The sequence below is a fragment of the Sapajus apella genome, unplaced genomic scaffold (assembly GCF_009761245.1).
Source record: "Sapajus apella isolate SASKATOON/1434 unplaced genomic scaffold, GSC_monkey_1.0 scaffold9, whole genome shotgun sequence".
Classification (NCBI taxonomy): domain Eukaryota; kingdom Metazoa; phylum Chordata; class Mammalia; order Primates; family Cebidae; genus Sapajus; species Sapajus apella.
This window is the reverse complement of record NW_022436949.1, coordinates 40,127,681-40,151,871: the sequence shown is the minus strand read 5'-3', so window position 1 is coordinate 40,151,871 and position 24,191 is coordinate 40,127,681. Positions and strand designations below refer to the sequence as shown.

The window sequence follows — 24,191 nt, the reverse complement described above, 5'->3', positions numbered from 1 at the left end:
AAATTCAGGAAGCCCAATAGATCCTAAGCAAAGTTAATAAAAAAAGAAAGCTATACCTACACATTATGATAACAACAAAGAAGGCCCTAAAAGCAACTTAAAAGAAAATACAAATTACTTACAGAGGGAGAACTGATAGCAAACTTCTCAACAGCAACAGTGGAAACCGGGAGACAGTGAAATATAAGCATCAGTGCACCCAGAGAAAATAAATGTTGACCTAGAATTACATATTGAGCACAAATGTCTTTCAAGAATGAGGGCAAAAAGACATTTTCAAATAAAACTCTCAGTAAAGGAAAACCTGTAATATGTATTCCAGACCAAGGAAGTGACTTCAATGGATGGTTTTATGCAAAAGGAATGATAACCAAAGAAAGTGGTAAAATGTGATTGATTCTATATTAAAAGTTCCGGTATAAAACGGTAACAACAATCTTAACTTTGTTTTGTGTAAAACACACATATAAGACAGAACTAAATTATCCCATAATAATAGCATATAATTAGGGAGGAGAATTATAAGAATCAAGGTGTTCTAAGGTCCTTGTATTGTTACAGAAAAGGGAAAGATATTGATGTATTAATTAAACTTGGACTTTGATAAGTTAGGATGCATGTTAAAATTAGAAGAATAAAACTACAGTATTAGATTCCATACGCTAAAAGAAAAGAGTGAAGTAAGAAAATATCCTCAGTTGACCCACATTAAGGAAGAAAAATAAGACCAAAAAGATGAGACAAATAGAAATCACAAAATGAGATAGAAGAAATGAATAACTATGTCAATATTTCTAGTACATTTAGGTGAACTAGGTGTTCCAATTGAAATAAAAAGATTGTTATTCTGGATTTAAAAATAAATCTAGCTATGTGATGTTTACAAGGGACACATTTAAAATACAAAGGTTCAGAAAGGTTGAAAGTAAAATGAAAAAAGATATTTCAGTTAAATATTTTTAAAAATTTGGTGTAACTACATTAATATTGGAAAGAAATAGACTTTAAGGCAGAAAACAGTAGAGACAGGAAATTATTATTCTAATGAAAGCTCAATTCACAAGAAAGATTAATTTTAACTATAAATATAGATGAGAAATATATACATCATCCACAAACAATTGTTTCTAGAATTTTCCATTTAATATATTCAGACTGCAGTTGACCATGAGTAACTGAAACCACGGCTTTCTGTGGTTTCAACTGCAGTCCAAAAATATTAAATGGAAAATTCTATAAACAAACAATTCACAAGTTTTACACTGTGCGCCATTCTGAGTAGTGTGATGAAATCTCATGCTATCCTGCTCTGTCTTTTCTTAATTGCAAGAAGCGTGAGTATAACAGAATAAAATATTTCGAGAGAGAGAGAGGTGACATTCAATAATTTTTATTACAATGTGTTATAATTGTCCTATTTTATCGTTATTGTTACTATCTCACTGTGCCTTACTTCTAAATTAAACTTTATTATAGGTATGTATGTATAGAAAAAAACAGTATATATGGGGTTTAGCACTATTGATGGTTTCAGGCATGCACTAGGCATCTTGGAATGTAGCCTCCATGGATAAAGGGGAGCTACAGCAAAATAAATAAATAAATAAATAAAAATAAGTCTCCTGGCATAGTGAAAACCTCTCCTTCAGTAATTGATAGAACAAGCAGATAAAACAAAAATCAGTAAAAACACATAAAATTTGAGGCCTATTCTGGAAAGGATCCTCTTATCTTCTTCCCTCTACTCTTCCATGAAGCAGAGAGCAGTGGCATCTCCTGTGTGGCATTAGGAGGTATTGGAAGTTGGCACTCACATTTTGTTCACAACAACTGAGTGTTCCTGAATTTTAAAAAGTAGTGCTGAATCACAGACATTTACATAAACATAGCATCCTTTGGCTATAATTTGGTAAATAATTGTAACGTCTCTGAGTTGTCCACTTATTGGGCACAAAGAGTACAGAATAATTAAAAAAAGAAACACACACGCATGCACGCACACACTCACACACTCTCACACTCACACACACTATACCTTTCCTTGTCATACTATGATCCAAGTTATTCAAAGTCAGCTTCTTAAAAAAATTCCTAAATTTTAATTTTATTTCTCATCCTCCAAAATCATGCAGAAAGGAAACTTTTAAAAATGATTATACTGTAAAGAGCTTTTAATTTTATTCATTTTGTCAAAAATACCTGACAAAAGACAGCATGAGGATCCTCTCACTGGAGCCCTCACCATTAAAATCCTAATGAAATATTGTTCCTTGAAGACATTTTGCATAAAGGGGATTTGATTTTCCTGAGTAACTGGAAACATTTTTGTGTTTACATGTCTTGCACTAAAGATAGCCTTTGGGTTTTTGGATTTTATGTGAGTAGATCAATTTGGGCAGTTTGCTGCCTCTGTGTTTTCTTCTCAGAGCTTTTCTAGATGCTTTGTGTTTACCCTTTTTTTCTACTGTTCAAGGAGCTGCAAAGAGCGAGCAAAGGAAATGCTTAGCTTTTTCAAGTACAGAGATGAGTGTTTTTCACGGAAATGAATGCTGTCTGCTTTGGGGAGTTTCTGAGGTCAAAATCCCTTAGAATAAAGTTTACAAAGTCATTGGTTTCCTGCCTCATTATGCATAAATAATTTATGAATTTGTATTCTAATTTTTCTTCCAGCTGAATCAAAGCTCTACAGTTTTGCAAATAATTCCACGCAGAAGCCAATGACACACACATTCCTGGGAATATCATTGCCATGGATGAGTTTGCTGTTGCTGTCAGCAAGTGCAGTTTCCCCGATTAACCTGTAAAAATGTTCTCCTTCAATGAATGCCGTTCAGAAATCAACTGATATTGTACAAGAAGACAACGGCAGGTTCCAGAACGTGAATTCTTGGTGATTTTAAATGATGATGTATGAAAGAGAAAGAAAGGGAGGACAATTTGATTTCCTCCAACCAGTTTGACCCAGAAAGAAGAGCAGAAAAATTGCTTTGCCTAAGCAAACATGACATGAAGTCATACGAGAGCAGCACTCACAACGGGCAGTATCGAAGCCTCATTTAAAATACATATTGTCTGGATCTCAAAGATGTCTAGATGCCAGTAATAAAAAAATTTAGCTAATTCTGTTTATTTATTGCCACTTTTCTCGTATTTCTAGGCAACAACTTCTGTGTCCTCCTTTGAGACACTGTCTTCAGATTTGGGGTGGGATCTCTTGCTCTGGTTGGATGATGATTGAACTCAAAGTTCAGGTAAGCTCCATTGGCATCCAATGCTGAAAACCAACATGACTGAAAAGGGATGGTGGTTTTGTAGGGCAACGTAAATACCCCCTCTGTAACAAGGACTTAGATTTCTCCTAGGATTCTAATTTTTTTTTTTTTTTTTAATACAAGTTAGTTCTTTCAAAAGACCATAGAAGAGTCTGTTTGTTTGCAGGGCAATCTTTACAAGAGCATGGTCTGATTTAAATTATAGTTACTTTTGCCTGTCATCCCCTAAAGCAGGGGTGTCCAATCTTTTGGCTTCCCTGGGCTGCTTTTTGGAAGAATAATTGTCTTGGGACACACATAAGATATACTAACACTAAAGATGACTGATGAGCTAAAAACAAATTGCAAAAAAATCTCATAATGTTTTCAGAACGTTTATGAATTTGTGTTGGGCTGCATTCAAAGCCATCCTGGGCCACATGCAGCCCATGGGCCGTGGGTTGGATAAGTTTGCCCTAAAGTGTTGTGAGTTCTTTGATTATGGTCTAGTCACCTATACATGGTTCATGCTAGTGCATAATAAATAGGTTGAATAAAGGAATGACTGATTTTTCTGTTCCTTTTCATGTACAGTTTATCTTAGGGTTGGAGAGTGTAATAACACGGATTTTTATCAATTTAAAAACCTTGCCTTGGCTCACGCCTGTAATCCCAGCACTTTGGGAGGCTGCGGCAGGCTGATTACCTGAGGTCAGAAGTTCAAGACCAGCCTGGTCAACATGGCGAAACCCCGTCTCTACTAAAAATACAAAAAATTAGCTGGGAGTGGTGCCACGTGCCTGTAATCCCAGCTACGTGGGAGGCTGAAGCAGGAGAATCCCTTGAACCTGGGAGGCAGAGATTGTAGTGAGCTAAGATCTGCCATTGCACTCCAGTCTCAGTGACAGTGCAACTTGGTCTCAAGAAAAAAAAAAATCTTGCCTTGATCATAGTGTTTGTGGTTGACAATGCTACCGTACACTAACATGTCTTTTTTCTCTCTCCGTGTGAGGCACATAGGAACATATGTCCCTGACTACCTGATGGCTTATCATGTGACTTGCTTTGGCCAATGAGATGTGATCAGTATCGTTTGACCCTTCCAGGTAGAGACGTGAACCGCCACCCTTGCTACATTCTCCATTTCCCCTGCCATTGTGACAGGTGGGCCTCCAGAAAATGGCCGCTTTGTCACCCAGGATACTGGAGTAAGGGTGATGACCACTTGTAGCTGACTCACAGCCAATGTGTAATGAGCACTTGGCACATACAAGAAATAAACTTGCGTTGTTGTGAACCATTCTAGGGGTTGTTCATAGGCGTCAGCTTGCCTGGCCTAGCCCATCTGGATCAATACAGCATTGGAAAAGCTTCTACAGATATTACAAACCAACTTCCAACAAATAATTTGTTAGCCAGCCATATAATGGAGCCGCTGCTGCTGGTGATTCATTCATTTACTATCAACATGACTGTTTATTTTTTGATAGCTGGCCAGTGTTATGGGTATAAGAAAACACCTAGGACATCAGAGCCTTTGACGATAATGACTGTGAACGAGCTTAGTAATAAAATTATTGTCTATTGCAAATATCTTTCTACCTTTAACAGTTATGAAGGGAAGCCAGTTTTCACTGAAACAGGCTCCTTTTCATCTGGTTTTCTCTACAACGTTTATGCCTGAAGTTTATTGCTAGCAGTAAAGAGTGTCCGAGTATGTTATGGGAATAGCCAAATTCCTAATGCTTTAAAATGTATTCCATAGGCCCCAGAGTCTGTTAGAAGCTGATTGATTATACAGCAAATACATCAAAACTGGTATTTATGAAATATCCCATTTCTTCAGCTCTATCTCTCATAAGCATGAACATTACATTTGGGAGTTGTGCAAATATCTCGACAGCTAAGAGAAAATATTGTTGCAGATTTTCCGTGACAAGGAAAAGGTTCTTTACTCCATACATTAATAAAAGAGCTGTGTCAACTGATGAGTCTCATGAACAAATATTTTTAAAGATATGGTTTGAGCAGTTTAGTGTGCTTGTCTATTAAGGCTTCCATAATCAATCCACCAAAACACCAATTACACAGCAGAATAAAGGACAGTTACTGTGAATGAGAGTGCAGATGGACTTTTGCTTCTGACTAGTTTATAGCTGATAACAAAACTTTTGTTTAATTTGTTCAAGATTTGGACAGGAAGTTCTGGCTTAAGAAGAGAAAATGGGCTTTTAGATATGGCCTATATTAAGGATGCTACAGATGTTTAATGTTTTTAATTTGTATATTTGGTCAATGATTACTCATTTGCTAATATACCTTCTACATATTCTTTTTTTGCATAGTCAGCCTGAGATTGCAAAATCAAATTCCTATTTATTGTATGCTAAGATTAATATTCCATGAGGCTCTACACTATGTACTATTCTCTGGAGAAGACATAGCGTGTCTAACTGACTTGGAAAGCAATGTCTTTTAGAAATAATCGCTTGCCTTTTGATGATGTCAGCGCTAACAACATGCTATGATGCAGACTGGACATAGCAGCTAGCTTTACTAAGTTCTATGCAACAGAGAACTCAGTCAATACATTTATTGATAAATTGATACCTACAGAATGCATCAATTTGGGTTTAGCTGAAGTCTAGGAATTCTCCAAGAAATTTTAAAGCCTGAAGCAGAAAATAAGCATATCAACATACCATAAACTACATACAAAATCTGTGATAGTCCTATTTTGGCTCTGAAAGTGTAACATTTCATTTTTTATGATACAGAGGTCACCAAAGCTCTTGCTTAAGTGTTTCTGAGGATAAAGGAGAGTTTAATCCAGAGTTGAAAAGGATTTTGTTAATAAATTGCCCCCAACATGATTTAATATCACTCACACTTACTATAAGTTGTGCAAAATCGTTCCCCTTCCAAAACATGTGGTGTAACATTATTTCATTGTCAGAATCCATATGATTCTCTAAACAAGCCTTAAAACAGTGACATGGACTGGGCTTTAGTATCTCCCTGGGAGTTACATAGCTAGAGTGAGTATACTCTTCCTTCTCCCCGAGGTATACAACTCCGTGCAATTAAACACAACTTTGCCTGTACTGAAAGACAGGTCTATGCTCCTCCTAGTTTCACTAATTCCTCCACATACCCAAAAGAATAGCTTCCCGGGGGTGTAAAAATAGTTCACTGTCCGTTGGGTGTGAGCTGAAAAATCCACACAAGGGCAGGAGTTCCATCCAGGTTTCCAACAGTGCATACCATTGAATTAGATTTGTGCATCCTTCCAGCCCATGGAATAAGCAGAATATCCTGGAGATAAGCCATCATTTTATATGTGTGTCTTATGATATTCCCCACTTGGACCTCATCAACCACAGCCTCCTAAATGGAAAGGGAGCCTGTGACAGGTGGCTCTCCCTGCTATCACATGCTGCTGATGTTGCCCAGAGAAGAGCAGACACAGAGACAGAATGAGTTGGGTGGTTTGATTTTAATGTTTTTTTTTTTTTTTTTATCTCCCTGATTTGAAAGCTCACTGCATTTTGCTTCTGTTATTACCAAGGGTTCATTAAAAATGAAACTGGGGTGTCTCTGTGGGGGGTTGCAGTAAATAGATAAAGCAGGTTCAGGCAAGACCAGACCATTCACAACCTGAAGTGGATGAAGGAGTAGCCATTTGTTTGCTGGGGCGAATGGGACATAATTTATTCAGCTGCAGCACAGGCTGAAAGCCAATCTGGCCTTGACCCATTTATCTTTAGAAAACTAATTAAAGTGGAGAATCTGGCTTACTGTTGTTATTGAGGTTTTACTTTTTTGGTTAGGGCGAATTGAAGACTGGGGGTGCATGTGTGTGTGTGTCTGTGTTGGGGTGGAAGGTGGGAAATATCAGTTTCACCTAAAGACAGTGGCTGAAGGTCTAGAAAATAAAGCAGTTTCTTAAACACAGCCTGACATCCTTTTGAAATGCAAAATAGTGGATTCAGCTGGGTGCAGAATCCTTTGAGGTGACAATGAAATGCCATGGCAATTTAAAATGAACAACAGACAGTTTCCTAAATCCTTACAACCAAGACTTTCTAAATCGCACCAAAATGGTCCCACAGAGGCATGGAAGAACACTTTATCACCAGCATTTTACTGAAACTGGTACTAACCATCAGGCAGGAAATGAGGCCAGAATGTAGTTGCCTTGTCTATTTTGTCTCAGAACAATTTAAAAAGTTGCATATCTTGATGATCTTTTGTAAGTACTTAAATATATATGACACAATATTAACAACATGTTTGTTACCAATTACCTACCGATGAATCTCAAAAGTTGCAGTGTATTTTTGGAAGACCTATATCAAAAACAGGCCTCTGTTTTTTCTGTTGTTTGTAGGTTTTGGTCTAGGTAAGGTTATAGGAGACAAGTAGGGAAGTCCAGCAGACACAGGGACGTTATGATATGTATTCATTCCAGTACGTTCAAGGAAGTGATAACTCTTGGGGAAAGCTACAGGGTCATGATAACCATCAGGTAAGGAAACTGAACTGGACCAACTGCAGGAAAACCCAGAGTTCCCGAGAATGTGTTGGAAAGGGCAGACACTACTGTCTTAACTGAAGCCACTCTAACTATGAGCGGGACCAATCGAACAGAACCCTGACTCGTCCCCTCCCATTTCCTTCTCAGTATCAGGAGCCCCTTAGCTATTTGTTTTCCCTGTTGCCTCCTCAAGTTCTTCTTTTGGGCAGTGTTCCTGCTCCAGATTTACCTCCTAACTTTCTTGCTTCACCCAAATTGTCCTGGTCTCAGGGAGCGGAATAATGAATGGGGATGCTATTCAGAACAATTTCTTTTTAAACACATGATTTCAAAGAAGGGAGTTTAGACATCATGTTATCACTGCCTGGATTTAAGGTCAAACAGTTAGCACGATGATGTCACAGGTGGGCTGCACAAATAAATAGGTACTCTCAGGTGAGACTCACCTTCTCTCTTCGGTCCATGATACCATGTAGGGTGCATGTTTTTAAGAAGTGTTATCAGGGCAGGGTGCAGTGACTCTTGCCTGTAATCCCAGCACTTTGGGAGGCCAAGGCGGGTGGATCACTTGAGGCCAGGAGTTCAAGACCAGCCTGGCAAACATGGTGAATCTCCATCTCTACTAAAAATACAAAAATTATCTGGGTGTGGTGGTGTGCACCTGTAATCCCAGCTACTTGAGGGGCCAAGGCAGGAGAATCGCTTGAACCTGGGAGGTGGAGGGAGTAAGATTCCGTCTCAAAAAAAAAAAAAAAAGTGTTATCAGCATTCAATGGTATTGTGGAAACTAGATTAACTATTTTGGTTAATCTAGTCAAATGAGATAACCTGAGTGTTCTTGTCCTCAGCCCTGTATTGCAAGCTTTCAGGTAAAACATATCCAGTGCCCCCTCTCTAAATGCTCTGAATGCTCTGAAAGGTATCAGGGAATTCAAGTAGAAAAAGAAAAGCAAACAACCTGTTTTTTAATCCCTTAAATTTTCTATGTCTCAGCTAATGGAAACATTAGCACCTTACGTATGAGGGCTGATGTTGGTTTGTTAGAATATATTGGCCTATTGTTCTTCTAGGCCAATATATTCTAACAGGAAAGAGCTAGTTTTCCAGGCAGACTACACATCGTCTGAACATCGGGACTGAATTTAAATCAGCCATTCAATGAACTCGTCTTACACCAAGATCAGATTGAAAACTTGGCCATTGGAAAAGAATATGAAAATGTTGTTAACCATAAATCGCAAGCAGAGAGGAAACCACTGAACAAGTTGGCCATGTGCAGCATTCAATCCACTCCAGGTAATTAGGAAAGGGACAGTGGGGGAAATTTCTCAGGGGCTCTCCTGAATGACTGCACAAAGATAAATGGGGATGAGAGGAAGAATAAGACCAATGCTTACACTATGCTGCATGGTCCGCCACACAGTCCTCTGGGAAGCAAGAGGAAAACAAATTTAAAGGAAAAAGAAAAGAGATTATTCTATACATCATAGCACAGCACAGGCACAAAGTTTAGCTTTGTAAGTTGGCATTCCACCCACTCCCCACCCCAAATTCCCTCAGAATGACCAGTAGGATATTTGAGAAATCCATATCCACAGACAGTGTTGAATACTTACTGGAGATTTATGGGTCTAAATCATCACCCACTTGTTGAGTTAACGTGCAAATCTGGCTTTAAAAAAACTTTACTTTTATCAAATATATTTCTCTAAGATACACCATGCACAGTCTATTTTTACTCTAATGAATCAGCTGGAATAAAATAACTGACACTCCCTGCCCAAGTATGTCTGCCAGCCGCAGAACACACTGTGCTCTAATTTTCTGAGCTGTGCAACTAATTGCCGTTTACGGAGGCTAATTTGAAATACCTTTCCATGCTCAGATCTTAAAAATCGAGGTATTTTGTGCTGATTTATTTTTATACTTGACATTTCCAGTGAATCGGAACCGTCTTTTAAAAAAATTATAGTTTCACATCAAATTATTGAAGAGAATTTGCAGAGTATACATTTAAGAATAAAGGAACAGAACCAGTCTCTTCCTGAGCGCAAGCAATAATCTCTGGTCTGTTTGATTGAAAGTCATTAAAAACCAGCTGACAGAGGGGCTACGAAGGGGAGTTTGTTGGTGACAAGAAAGCAACATAATGGTAGGATGACCCTCTTAACTGAATTACCGCAGTTGATAACATTCCTATCCTCAACAAACCATGGATGTTGGTGGTAGGGACTGCAATGTTCTCAGATGAGTTGGCTTTCTGTCAGCAGCTAAATTTATAAAAATACATTCACTCACTCTTGGATAACAAAAATCACTTTAGGGTAGTCTGCCTGAAAGCTACTGACTACTTTAACTCTTTCTTATGCCCATATAACTTTAAAGGAGCAAATGGAAATGTTCCCTAGTGATACAAAATAATTTCTAACTTCCTTATAATTAGAATAAGACATTAAATGATGAAATTGGTGCATTTTTTTTAAGAGAGAGTTTTGTTTTCAATTATTTTATATAAGGTTTAGCAGCAGTTTACTCAGTTTGGGATTAGCAGTTTTATTTTTAAAACAAACCCCATAATTACTCATTCACATGTTAACAAAATAGCTTTAGAATAACTGATATAAGACAATTTACCAACAGATCCCAAAGTTACTGCCACGGGTACTAATCTAAATGGCACTAAGAAATAACTCTCCAAGTGCCTTATGCTGTATAGTTATTTTCATTTTGGCAAAAGGGGGGGTGATTGGAGGAATGTTTTGATATCATTCTTTGAAGCATTTTTCTGCTGAAACACTTCAAGAAATGAAGGGAAATCTTTTCCAATTATCCTCCTTTTCTTAGACACATGCTTCTTATAAATATTCAGGAAACGTCTTTTCCGGGGAAAATTAAAACAGGAGTAGGTAATATGAGCGTTGTTTATAAACAGTCTAAATAGGCTGTAATGGATGACAGACCCATCTGGTTAGTTTGGCAGTGCATGCTTCCTGAAGATGAGCATGTTTGACTGTTGTACCACAGTCTGGCCAAGGATAACCGCCCCAACTTTCCACTGTTCTGAGCTATATTGGAATCCCCAAAGGAAGAAAGTCTCAGGGGAGCCAATGGCTGCTGAGACTCTGTTATTCGCTTTGGGCCTAACTCACGTCTCTCAAGAATAACCTTGGTATAGGTCTGTTTGATGTGGAAACAGTGCCTTGCTCTCAGGAGCTGAGCAAAGTGGGCTTATGGCTGGCTGTGCATTACATGTCACTAATTCTTACCATTTGAGAAGGGATCAGAATTTAATATAATAAAAAATCAACAAAACTGCAATTTTCACTTACAGAGCCTGAAGCCACACCTTTAAAGGAAGTAAATGCTACATGCTGTCTGAGAATGTTTCAGAATAAAATTGGCTTATTGATTTAAATACCTATGCATGGAGTCTGGTCCTTGGCTTTTACTTGTGATCATACGATTGACCATTATCAATCATTTTCAGAAAAAGATTGATAAAATATATTTTTGAGGGGTGCAAAAGGTTTTCATCCTGTTTGCTACTTGTGTATACTCTTGAGACCTTCATATCTAGAGCATTTTGAAGTTTACCAATGAAGCTCCTTTATAAAAGGTTCAAATCTCAATTTTTATGTCCATCGGATTTCAAACATCAGATAAAATTCTCAAAGTGTTGATGCTTTATTTAGTTTATCCTAAGTTGAAAAAATATTGTCTTTAGAAACATATTTTTCTTGCTCTGCTTCCCCTGTTTAAGGGTGTTTCTCCTGGGGAAGACAGAAAACTGCTTCTCTGTTTCAAAGGGAAAAAAATTAATTTGTTGCCATACATATCAGTAGAATGTTCAAATTCAATGCAATTTTAACTAAGTGTGTAATGTACCCCAGGTTTTTAAAATCTTGTTTTATTTTATTGTGGTAAGGACACTTAACATGACATCCACCCTCTTAACAGATTTTTTTTAAGTGAACAATACAGTATTGTTAGCTGCAGGCACAATGTTGTAGCTCAGATCTTTAGAACTTACTCATCTCACATTGTACCCCTATTCTTAAATTAAATTTTACAAAAATTAGGAAAAGACTGGATTGTTCCAATAACTAAGTTAAGAGCCAGTGAAAATGGGGAAAAAAGAATCAAACCCATACTCACCATGTGTGCTTCTGGTTAGAAAGATCTTGATATACAATGCAATTTGTAAAGTAAAACTTAAACAATGGAATCTAATGAAAACCAGCATTTCTTTGAAACAGCTTACTAGTTATTTGGTGGAATCTAACTGGTTGTTTAAAAGAAAAATGGTGACTATTTTTAAACTTTTCCCGAAACTGCAATAGAGAACAGATATAAGTTGGTGGGTGCGGTGGCTCACACCTGTAATCCCAGCATTTTGGGGTGCCAAGGCAGGTGAATTGCTTGAGCTCGGGAGTTTGAGACCAGCCTGGGCAACGTGGCAAAACCACATCTCTACAAAAAAATAAAAAGCCGGGCATGGTGGTGCATGCCTGTAGTCTCAGCTACTCAGGAGGCTGAGGCGGGAGGATCACTTGAGCCCAGCAGATCAAGGTTGCAGTGAGCCATGATCATGCCACTGCACCCCAGCCTGGGCAACAGAGTAAAACCCTGTCTCAAGAAAAAAAAAAGAATAGATATAAGCAAGATAAAGTAAAAGGTTGCAGCAACTACAAATATCTACACTAGAGAGTAGGTTTTATTTGCTAATAAATGGTAATACATTTATAACATAATTTAGCAGTTAATAACTCCAGTTACCCCTTTATTTTGATACTTCATGGACAGGCCTTTAGGTTGTAAGCACATTTGATTTTTATAGAGAGAAATGCTGAGATGTACTTACTTCAAAGCCAAATTCAACCAATTTAATCTTATGAGTTCTACACTGTAGAAGAATATTAACTAAAATCATAAAGTAATTTATAACAGTGACTAATAAAAGTATTTTCATAACTGGCAGTCTTTGAGACTTGAGTTTATATGGCACGGTCAGATGTGGTTCAAGTGCTTTATGACATTAAGAATTTTATCTGTTAATTTTACATCAAGATAATTGGCAAAGCAACATTAACAGCACTAACAATTGCAGGTGTATAAAGTGTTTATAGTACTATAAATGGAAGAAATTGAATTAAAAATATTCAGGCAGTATTTCTTTGAAATTATGAGCTTTTATTTTTTATAGCAAAATTTGGTCTTTAAAACACATTTAAAAATTGTATTTACTATGTTTATGGTTGTATTATCTGAGTATTATAAATTGCTTTGATGATGGATGTCATTGAGTCCCCTGACACACGTCTAAAGAGCTCAAAGAGACTGCTTCTAAGGATTCCAAATTTTTAAAGACACATACAAAAGAAAAAAATGATAGTAACATTGACTTGGGGTTTCCTGGCAAGGTCTTTCAAACAGAAAACTTTGCAAATAAAAAGTCATAATGAAGTTGCATTATATCATAATTGAATAAATAACCATTTTCAGAAAATAACTAAAACAGATGAGTAGGAAATGCGCTATTGCAATTATATCTCTGGAAGAACTGGCCACTTAGTTTTCAAATTAATATTTCATGAGAAATATGAAGTCGAAAATTTGGTCACTGCACACATGCATTAATAGTTTCTTAATGGATTAATAGATTTCTTAAATAATCCAATTTATGGCACAAAAGAAAGGTCCATTACTTTTCAATATTTGAATTAAGAATAGAAGCAGATGTAAGAACGAGATGACTTTTATAACCCACTTTTTCAGAATCTCTTAGGAGTTTCAAAGAATGACTTTGGTAACACAAAGCACCCGCCCTGGTTATCAATCTGAGAATACTCACCAGCCGGTCCAAGCTTGTGCCTGCAGCAGTTGTTGGTCTTTCCTCAGGATTGTAGGGCCTGAAACGTGTATTAAAATTTTCAGGAGCTGAGCGGGCAGATCTGAGAGCTGGAGCAGGTTTAGGCTGACCACATCCCTGAAAGACCTGGAAGAAACATTGAAAAGTAAAGAAAGTTATAAAATGAGTCCTCTCCTAAATTCATGAGGCAGAAGTGTGCAACGCAATGGTGTCCACATTTCTCATGAAGCTTTTACCTCCAGTAAACTCTAATTTTGAAAAGTAAACAACTATAACCACCAATAGAGCAGAAAGAATTACCCAGACAGATACAGAGTGACCAACTATATGCCCTGACTCACAGTTTCAGCATACACTGTCAATCCTTATTATTGGTAGATCCATATTTGCAAATTTGCTTACTCACTGAAATTTATTTTTAACCCCAGAATTAATATTCACAGCACTCTCATGGACATAAAGACACATTGCCAAAAAATTTAAATCATGTTCCCAGCTGAGGCTGGAGAAGACACACTCTCTTATTTTAGCTCTCAGATTGTAAAAAAAGTGTTCTCTTTGTGATCTATGTAGTACAATGTTTTTCACATTTTTGTGCTTTTTCTTGTTGGTTTCAATGTTTAACATTGTCGCCAAGCATTGGGCTGAAGTACTGTCAAGCGTTCCTAACCACAAGATGTTTAATGTGTCGTATGGCAAAAATATGTATGTTAGATAAACTTCATTCAAGCCAGAATTATAGTGCTATGAATTCAATGTTAATGAATCAACAATATAGATTAAATAACGTGTCTTTTCACAGAAGCACACATAAAACAAGGTTACGTATTGATTGGTTGATGAAACTGCTGTGGCCAGTGGCTTGCAGGAACGTAAACCTGTATTTCTCATTGCTGCAATGGTTCAGTATTTGCTAAGTCAATGTTTGCAGTGACTCTACAGAGCATAACTACAATAATGGGAATCAACTGAATTAAAAATAGAGATTGGAATAGTTACTCTACATGATAATTTCAGGATTAAATGAATTGTATCTCACTTTTACATACTTGAATTTGGCATTCCATAAACATCCGTTTGGGGTTCCTGTTATCATGGCAAATGTATTTCATTGTATAGCATAAAAGGCCAAATAATTTCAGTGACTCCCCTTTGAGTAATGAAAATCTCTACTGGAAGAATTCTTTAAAAACACTCTCTTGAGCAGTGGTGTGGAAATAGGACAAGCAAATGTGGATGAAATCCATATAATGATAGCTTCCTCTAATTTTGTTGTTGACAGCTGTTCATGTCACAATTAAGATTGCTATGGGAAATCAAACATTTTATTGTAATGATCTTAGGGATTGAGCTGCCAGGTCTTTTTCCACAGTAATTTCACTCAGGATGGTGTGGAGACACTTCCTTTGCTGTTTTTAGAAGCTTTATACTCTGTGCTGGTTATTGAGAGATAATACTTTTACTGAAATTATAGAAAATGCAGTAACATTTTCAGGAAATCTTGATAAAGTTTAGCTTTATTCTATTTCTTTCATTTCTCCATAGCAGATGATTTTTCTCCTAGATGCTTTTCCTTCAGTCCACTTTTTGGGGTTATTTACGTGAGCCGATCCTTAACTTGCATGTAGTATATTTGCAATGCATTTGTTCCAGTTTTGTTATTTCATTCTGTGTTAACTCTAAAATAAGCATTTTTCATCATGCCTATTATGTGATTCCACTGAAGTACACAGACAGCTCTTGAGTGCCATTCGCAATGACAAATTCTGTCTTGAGACACAATTCATTTTGTTTTACCACTACAGCTAATTTTTCTTACGTTGTATTCAAAAGTTCTCCTTCAACTCAGCATTTTGCAGAGCGGTGGTACTTTGTCTTGGCATTGCTCGAGATTGGTCTTAACACACTATTGATTATTCTTCTCTCACACAATTTCTGAAGCTGATGGTGTAAACCGGTGTGATAAAGATAGTGGCCCTTTTTTCCCTAGTGCCTAAATCACTTCCCCCTGGCAAGGTCGCTGCTGATGGAGGGCATTAACATTTCCAGAGCTCCAGGGAACTGTTGAGTGTGCTATTCTGGATTGCTCTGAAAGTGACAGCTGACTTTTAAAAAATGTAAAGCCTAAGGCGAAACAATACTAATGGCCTTGCTGAGATTTCATTAAGCCAGGTACTGAAAGAGTTAACGGGCCTTTCTGATTCACCTTTTGGGAAAAATCTGGCTCACTGGGTTAAGTTAAATCAAAGAAACATGAATGCCCTGAAAGAATATTAGTGTTCTAGGGAGATATTTCATTGGAATGGAAAAACTTAACATTTGCTTGGATTTTTTTTTTTTGGAGCGTTTTAATTATTACAGAACAGAGGTTAGTTAATATACCCTAGTAGCTTTCTGTTATTTAGGTCAGGTTTGGATGCTGAAGATAGCTTCCATGCAGAAATCATTGTGTCTGTGACCAAACTGAAGAAAACACTGACTTCTAATTACTTTGTATAACAACACCTGGCCACCTAATCAGGTGGAGGCCTATATGACAATCTGTCTCAACAGCCTCACATCCTGAAAGCCCCTAAAAGGAGATCCTACCATACATACTCTTAGAAAAACAGAAGTGCCATGAGAGAAAGCCTTTAGTGTGGAAGTTCCGAGCCTAGGGATCGAGAGCTATTTTTCAGAATTTTACAAAACCTAATGAGAATGGTTTCCAAAGGAATACTTTGCAGTAGTTGCCTTGTTTTTGCTTAGGAATGATTTAAAACATCCTTTGTATTAGTCTCATACTGAGAATATACCTTAAACAACATATATCCATCATTTAACTTAGACGACTTACAAAGTGAAAATTAATAATTTGATGTTCAATACATGTGCTATAGTCTGAATATCTGTGTCCTTTAAGAATTCATAAGTCAAAATCTAATCACCAATGTGATGGAATTAGGAGGTAGTTCCTTTGGGAGGTGGTTAGACTCCACCTTCATGGATAGGATTAGTGCCTTTATTAAAACAACCACAACAGCAAAGGATCCAGAGAGCACCCTTGTCTTAAGTGAGAACACAGTGGGAAGGTGCCATCATCTATAAAATGCCATGCAGGTCCTCCCCAGACATCAAATGTGCTGAAGCCTCGATCTTAGACTTGCCAGCCTCCAGAAACATGAGAAGTAAATTTCTGTTATTTATCAGCCACCCAGTTTATGGCATTTTGTTGTAGCAGCCTGAGCAGACTAAGACAGCAAGCAATCTGTTAGCTTGAAAAAAATATTTTTAAAATATGGGGGTCATGGGGTAGGTGACAAAGGACAGTTTTGGGCAGAAAATTTCGACAATCTCAATTTTCTGAGTTTGCTCTAGCAGCAGTTTAGTTAGGCACAGATTTGTGGCTCATGAGGGCCACGGCTAGGCTAGTATAAAAGACCAGTGAGCCTTTTCCTTGGTGGCTTGGGTGTCCCAACATTTTACATTTTGAAAAAGGGAAAAACAATTGAGAAATAATGTGATGGAAAGGGCCGTAGGTTCAATGAGAGTCAGTAGATCAACTGGTTATGGCTACAGATGTAGATTTGGATCATCAGCTTAAAGATGGTATTTAAAGCTGATTGCATTTACCGAGGGCAAGTATATATAGGTGGGCAGATGGATGGGGCTGAGGACAGCCTATAGTCATGCCAACATTTACAGGTCCTCTCTGAGCCTCAGTTTCCTGCTCTCTCAAATGGGAATAACAATATTATGTACTACACAGACACACTATGATGATAATATACTATATGTAAGGCAGAAAAACAGAGCCATGTGTCTAGAAAAGCATGTTTCTGATAATTAGTTAATTATATCATACCCTAATCTGTATTTTCCAGAAGCTTTGCTTTCTAGATAAGAAAGTATAAAGAAAAAATGTCTGGGCTGATGTTTCTTTCTTTTTTTCCCTTTTAAAAATCTTTCAATGTTTTGTTACAGACAAGGTCACACGCTGTTGCCCAGACTGGAGGGCAACGACACAAACACCACACACTGCAGCCTCAACCTCCTGGGCTCAGCCATCCTCCTGCCTCAGCCTCCTGAGTAGCTGGGACCACAGGTGCATGCCAACCACACCCTGCTAATGATGTTTTTTAAATGTTTTCCACAAGGTATTATTTTCGAGGGCAAATGGCTGTTACATAAATAATAGATTCCACCTATCAAAGTTAAATTAGGTACTTTCACAAGGGTTTCATCATGCTAATATGCGTTCAGACTCATTGAAAGGGAGGATGACATTGGTAGTGTTTCCCCAAACTATTTGATCATGGTTCCTTTTTCTTATAAGACTGGTGCTCTAAAGAACACACCCTGAGATATACCGTGAAGGTGGTCATAACCTGCCAAGGACAGACATGCTTCAGATAGAACTGCATTTACTTAGAGGTATTTGTGAAGCTGTTCCACCTTCCTCTGCCTTTAATTTTAGAGAAGAATGTTATTTTAAGGCACTAAAGGGCTTCTTTTTACAATAGAACAGAAGTTTCTAAAGGTTATCCCTGCAGGCGAAGTCAACTTTTGTGGTACAAATCATTAGCCTTACCTCTTTCAGAAATAGAATCAGTATTACCACCTCCCGACCCCTGCCTGCTTCTCTCCAAGGGATATTGAAAGCGATAATTAGATAATTCGGGAAAGTATTTGGAAGTCCCACTGTAGACAGATGCTACAGATGTACAAAGGAATTCTCCTTCCACCTAGCTGACTTGCAAAACCTGTGCATTTTAGAAAGACATCTGGCTCGTGAATCCTTTCTTTTAAAAGGATTACTAAGATATTGTCTCAGAAGTCTGTTGGCATTCTGAGATTAAAGAAGCTGACAGTAGGATAGGAAGGGAAGAAAGGAGAGACATTTTATAATTTTGGAGGGAGGGGAAGGAGAAGCAGGTGTGGTGATAACAGGTTTAAGTGCTGTGTCTTAGGTTGCTAAATACAAGTATTTTTTCTTTAAAAATGTTAGGGCATCTTAACATATTTCTCTGAAAATAAACTAAGGTGCTCACTATTTCAGAGGCACATGTAGCTTTACACCTATATCTCTTCATCTTCTTTATCTTCTGCATCGTCTTCTGCAGCTTGATTATACATTTTAAAAAGTCATTACTGGCAACTTGAGAAGCAGTGACTGCAGGTAAATTCTGTCTCAGCTCCTGTGTTTTTAAAAAATTCTGTCTTCTCACTTTCTACTCAGTAGGTCTTTTTAATGGGGGAAACGTGCAGCTATTCTCATATAGGCAAATACTGAAATTTGCAAACAGAACTCTAATCTGTTATATTAAATATAGGCAACAGTGTTACCTAGATTTAATTAGATTTGATGTTTTGAGGGTAAGTAATGTTTTATTTATCTATTAGATTCTAATTTATATTACAGTATCAATGAATGAACTATTAGATTACTACTTAGAAAATTCAAATCTATTCCATTCACACTCAAGGAAATAGAAGCCATATCTTCATTAGCATGGATACCATATATTTGTCCAGGTGCAGCACTATTTTCACAAGAGATGCCTGTGGAGTAACCAATAGGTGTATCAGTGTATTCTGGAGACCATAACAGAATGCCTTACACTAGGTAATTTATAAACAACGCAAATTTATTTCTCACAGTTATAGAGGCTGTGGACTCAAGGTCAAGGTGCCAACAGATTTGATGTCTGGTGAGGGCCCTCCGCTTTGCAGATGGCACCTTCTTGCTGTGTCCTTACATGGCAGAAGGGCAAAAGGACTAACAAGCTCCTGCAGGCCTCTTCTGAAAGGGCACAATTTCCACTCATGAGGGCTTCACCCAAAGGTCTTAGTTACCTCCCACAGCCTCCACCTCCAAATACTATACCTGAGAAGTTAGGATTTCAGTATATGAAATTTGGAGGGACACATACATTCAGATCATTGCAAAAGGTCACAAACACAACTCTAAATGTTTGCAGTGTTAATATTAGTCTTTCTCCTAATGCTTGTGTGACCTTGGGGTAACAATGTTTTCGCCAATTCTCAAAGCTGTTGGGAAGATAGAATGATATGATGCGTAGAAAAATATACTGAAAACATGAAGTATAATAGTATCTTATTTAACTAAATAGTCTGTAATTAAATAGAACAATAATGGGTAATAAATCAAATCTAAGGATTATGCAGAATTACACATGAATAATTTAAGCTCTGTGATGAATGGGGTTTCATACATTTCGTTCATTAGTGTATCCCAGTATTTGTAGGAGTTCCCAGGACATGGTATATGTTTTAAACAACTGGGAATGAAAGATTATGAAGAAATAAAATTTTTAGTAATAATCTTCTCCTTTTGCAAACATTTATTGAAGGCAATTAGCACGTAGATTTTTGTAATGAGAAAGAAAAGAGAGGAAAGGAAAGACAACGAACACTTGCCAAGTGTCTGATAGGACAGACACTTCACTGTCCTATGTGTTTATATGTGTTATCTCAAATAATTGATTATCTCTTCAAAATCAAGGTTGAACACTTCTTCCTCAGACTGAAGGGATGAATCATGTATCCACGTAAAACAAATTAGTTGATATTTCCTTTCCTACATTTACTGCGCTAAATTAAAGCAAAGCCAAATGGACAACTTTGTTTAAAGTAACAACTAGATCCACAATACTGTTTCTTGATCATTTGATAATAGCTACTCAGTGACCTTGATAAACCAGTTAGGAAGCGGAGGACGTTGCATACAAAATAGTCAGATTGGCTTCCTGATTGGCCCATGGGAGAGCTGTCAGAGCTGTGTGTGCTGGAGGTAGCTGGGCTCAGAGCTCAGGCAATGGCCATTGCTTACTGCAAAGTGGCAGACAACTTGGGCTCTTTACAGAGCCACCCTCCTTGGTGTCACCAATCGGTGAAAATGATAAACAGTGGCACCTGTACATTGCAGCAGTTGTGTCCTAACCCTGTCAATGATCGTCTAGGTTAAGCACAGAGCTAGGACCTTTCTCAAAGTGGAAGTGGTGACTGAGACGTGTGTGTCTGGAAGCATTCACATGTCATTAGTAAGCAAATCAGATTTAGTTTAAACATTTAAAAAAACATTTCAGTAAAAGTAGTAGCAAAAAGGGCTACATTGTACCATTACGTATGATAACTGGCACCTTAGAAACTCATTTCACACACTTTAAGGGGATTTCTAACAGTATTTGTTAAATAGCCTAAAAAGTGTTTTCCTGAATATAAACTTAAAACATCTTGAAGACGACTTTTTCTTTAGCTATAAAATTACTATATTCCCTACAAAAGCATTTTAAATGTCAGCTTTTTTTTTTTTTTATTGTACTTCAGGTTCTGGGGTACATGTGCAGATCACGCAGGGTTGTTGCATAGGTACACACATGGCAAGGTGGTTTGCTGCCTTCATCCCCATCACCCACATCTGTTATTTCTTCCCTCAATATCCCTCCCTGCCCTCCCCATCCCCTGCTGTACCTCCCCTAGCCACCCCAACTGTCCGCAGTGTGTGATGCTCCCCTCTCTGTGTCCACGTGTTCTAAGTGTTCAACACTTGCCTATGAGTGATAACATGCAGTGTTTGGTTTTCTGTTCTTGTGTCAGTTTGCTGAGAATGATGGTTTCCAGATTCATCCATGTCCCTACAAAGGACACAAACTCATCGTTTTTTGTGGCTGCATAGTATTTCATGGTGTATATGTGCCACATTGTCTTTATTCAGTCTATCATTGATGGACATTTGGGTTGGTTCCAGGTCTTTGCTATTGTCAACAGTGCCATTATGAACATACGTGTGCATGTGTCTTTATGATAGAACAATTTATAATTTTTGGGGTATATACCCAGTAATGGGATTGCTGGGTGAAATGGAATTTCTATTTCTAGGTCCTTGAGGAATCACCACACTGTCTTCCACAGTGGTTGAACTAATCTACACTCCCACCAACAGTGTAAAAGTGTTCCTATTTCTCCACATCCTCTCCAGCATCTGTTGTCTCCATATTTTTTTAATGATCGCTATCCTAACTGGCGTGAGATGGTATCTCAATGTGGTTTTGATTTGCATTTCTCTAATGGCCAGTGATGAGCATTTTTTCATGTTTGTTGGCCTCATAACTGTCTTCTTTTGTAAAATGTCTGTTCATATCCTTAACCCACTTTTGAATGGATTTGTTTGTTTTTTTTTCCTATAAATCTGTTTTAGTTCTTTGTAGATTCTGGATATTAGCCCTTTGTCAGATGGGTAGATTGCAAAATTTTTTTCCCATTCTGTTGGCTGCCGGTTCACACTAATGACTGTTACCTTTGCTGTACAGAAGCTCTGGAGTTTGATTAGGTCCCATTTGTCTATTTTGGCTTTTGTTGCCATTGCTTTTGGTGTTTTAGCCATGAAGTCCTTGCCTATGCCTATGTCCTGAATGGTTTTGCCTAGGTTTTCTTCTAGCGTTTTTATGGTATTAGGTCTTATGTTTAGATCTTTAATCCATCTGGAGTTAATTTTAGTGTAAGGTGTCAGGAAGGGGTCCAGTTTCTGCTTTCTGCACATTGCTAGCCAGTTTCCCCAACACCATTTATTAAACAGGGAATCCTTTCCCCATTGCTTGTTTTTCTGAGGTTTGTCAAAGATCAGATGATTGTAGATGGGTGGTGTTGCTTCTGAGGCCTCTGTTCTGTTCCACTGGTCTATGTCTCTGTTTTGGTACCTGTACCATGCTGTTTTGATTACTTAGCCTTGCAGTATAATTTGAAGTGAGGTAGCATGATGCCTCCAGCTTTGTTCTTTTTGCTTGGAATTATTTTGGCTCTGCAGGCTCTCTTTTTGTTCCATATGAAGTTTGAAGTGGTTTTTTTCCCAGTTCTGTGAAGAAGGTCATTGGTAGCTTGATGGGGATGGCGTTGAATCTATAAATTACTTTGGGCAGTATGGCCATTTTCAGGATATTGATTCTTCCCAACGATGAGCATGGAATGCTTTTCCATCTGTTTGTGTCCTCTCTTATTTCATTGAGCAGTGGTTTGTAGTTCTCCTTGAAGAGGCCCTTTACATCCTTTGTTAGTTGTATTCCTAGATATTTTATTCTCTTTGTAGCAATTGTGAATGGGAGTTCACTTCTGATTTGGCTCTCTGTTATTGCTGTACAGAAATACTTGTGATTACTGCACATTGATTTTGTATCCTGAGACTTTGCTGAAGCTGCTTATCAGTTTCAGGAGATTTTGGGCTGTGACAATGGGGTCTTCTAAATACACAATCATGTCATCTGCAAATAGAGACAATTTGGCTTCCTCTTTTCTTAATATTCTTTATTTCTTTTTCTTACCTGATTTCTGTGGCTAGGACTTCCAATACTATATTGAATAGGAGTGGTGAGAGAGGGCATCCTTGTCTTGTGCCAGATTTCAAAGGGAATGCTTCCAGTTTTTGCCCGTTCAGTATGATATTGGCTGTGAGTTTGTTGTAAATAGCTTTTATTTTGTGATATGTACCATCGATACCTAGTTTATTGAGAGTTTTTAGCATAAAGAGCTGTTGAATTTTGTCAGAGAGCTTCTCTGCATCTATTGAGATAATCATGTGGTTTTCGTCTTTGGTTCTGTTTATGTGATGGATTACATTTATAGACTTGTGTATGTTGAACCAGTCCTGCATCCCCAGGATTAAGCCTACTTGATCATGATGAATAAGCTTTTTGATTTGCTGTTGCATTCTGTTTGCCGGTATTTTATTGAAGATTTTTGCATCATTGTTCATCATGGATATTGGCCTGAAGTTTTCTTTTTTAGCTGCATCTCTACCCGGTTTTGGTATTAGGATGATGTTGGTCGTATAAAATGAGTTGAGGAGGATTCCCTCTTTTTGTATTGTTTGGAATAGTTTCAGAAGGAATGGTACCATCTCCTCTTTGTACATCTGGTAGACTTCGGCTGTAAACCTGTCTGGACCTGGGCTTTTTTTACTTGGTAGGCTATTAATTGCTGCCTCAATTTCAGCCCTTTTTATTGGTCTATCAGGGATTCAACTTCTTCCTGGTTTAGTCTTGGGAGAGCGCAAGTGCCCAAGAATTTATCCATTTCTTCCAGATTTACTGGTTTGTGTGCATACAGTTGCTTGTAGTAATCTCTGATGGTAGTTTGTATTTCTGTGGAGTCAGTGGTGATGTCTCCTTTATTGTTTTTTATTTGATTCTTCTCTCTCTTCTTTTTTATTAGTCTGGCTAGTGGCCTATCTATATTGTTGATCTTTTCAAAAAAACAGCTCCTGGATTTGTTGATTTTTTGAAGGGTGTTTTGTGTCTCTATCTCCTTCACTTCTTCTCTGACCTTAGTTATTTCTGTCTTCTGCTAGATTTTGCTCCTGTCTTTCAATTTTGATGATAGGGTGTTGATTTTAGACCTTCCCTTGTTCCTCATGTGGGCATTTGTTGCTATGAATTTCTCTGTAGACACAGCTTTAAATGTGTTCCAGAGATTCTGGTATGTTTTATCTTCATTCTCATTGGTTTCAAAGAATGTCTTTACTTCTGCCTTCATTTCATTG

At 37.7% G+C, this 24,191-nt stretch overlaps 1 protein-coding gene across 1 annotated transcript in view; it reads right to left on the bottom strand.

The window, feature by feature from the left end:
• Positions 1–24,191, bottom strand: part of GPC6 (glypican 6) — a 1,186,177-nt gene that overhangs the window by 79,280 nt on the left and 1,082,706 nt on the right. The window contains exon 6 of the mRNA XM_032277284.1: positions 13,640–13,783. Within this exon, the coding sequence (XP_032133175.1) occupies positions 13,640–13,783 (144 nt within the window). The remainder of the gene's footprint in view (positions 1–13,639; positions 13,784–24,191) is intronic.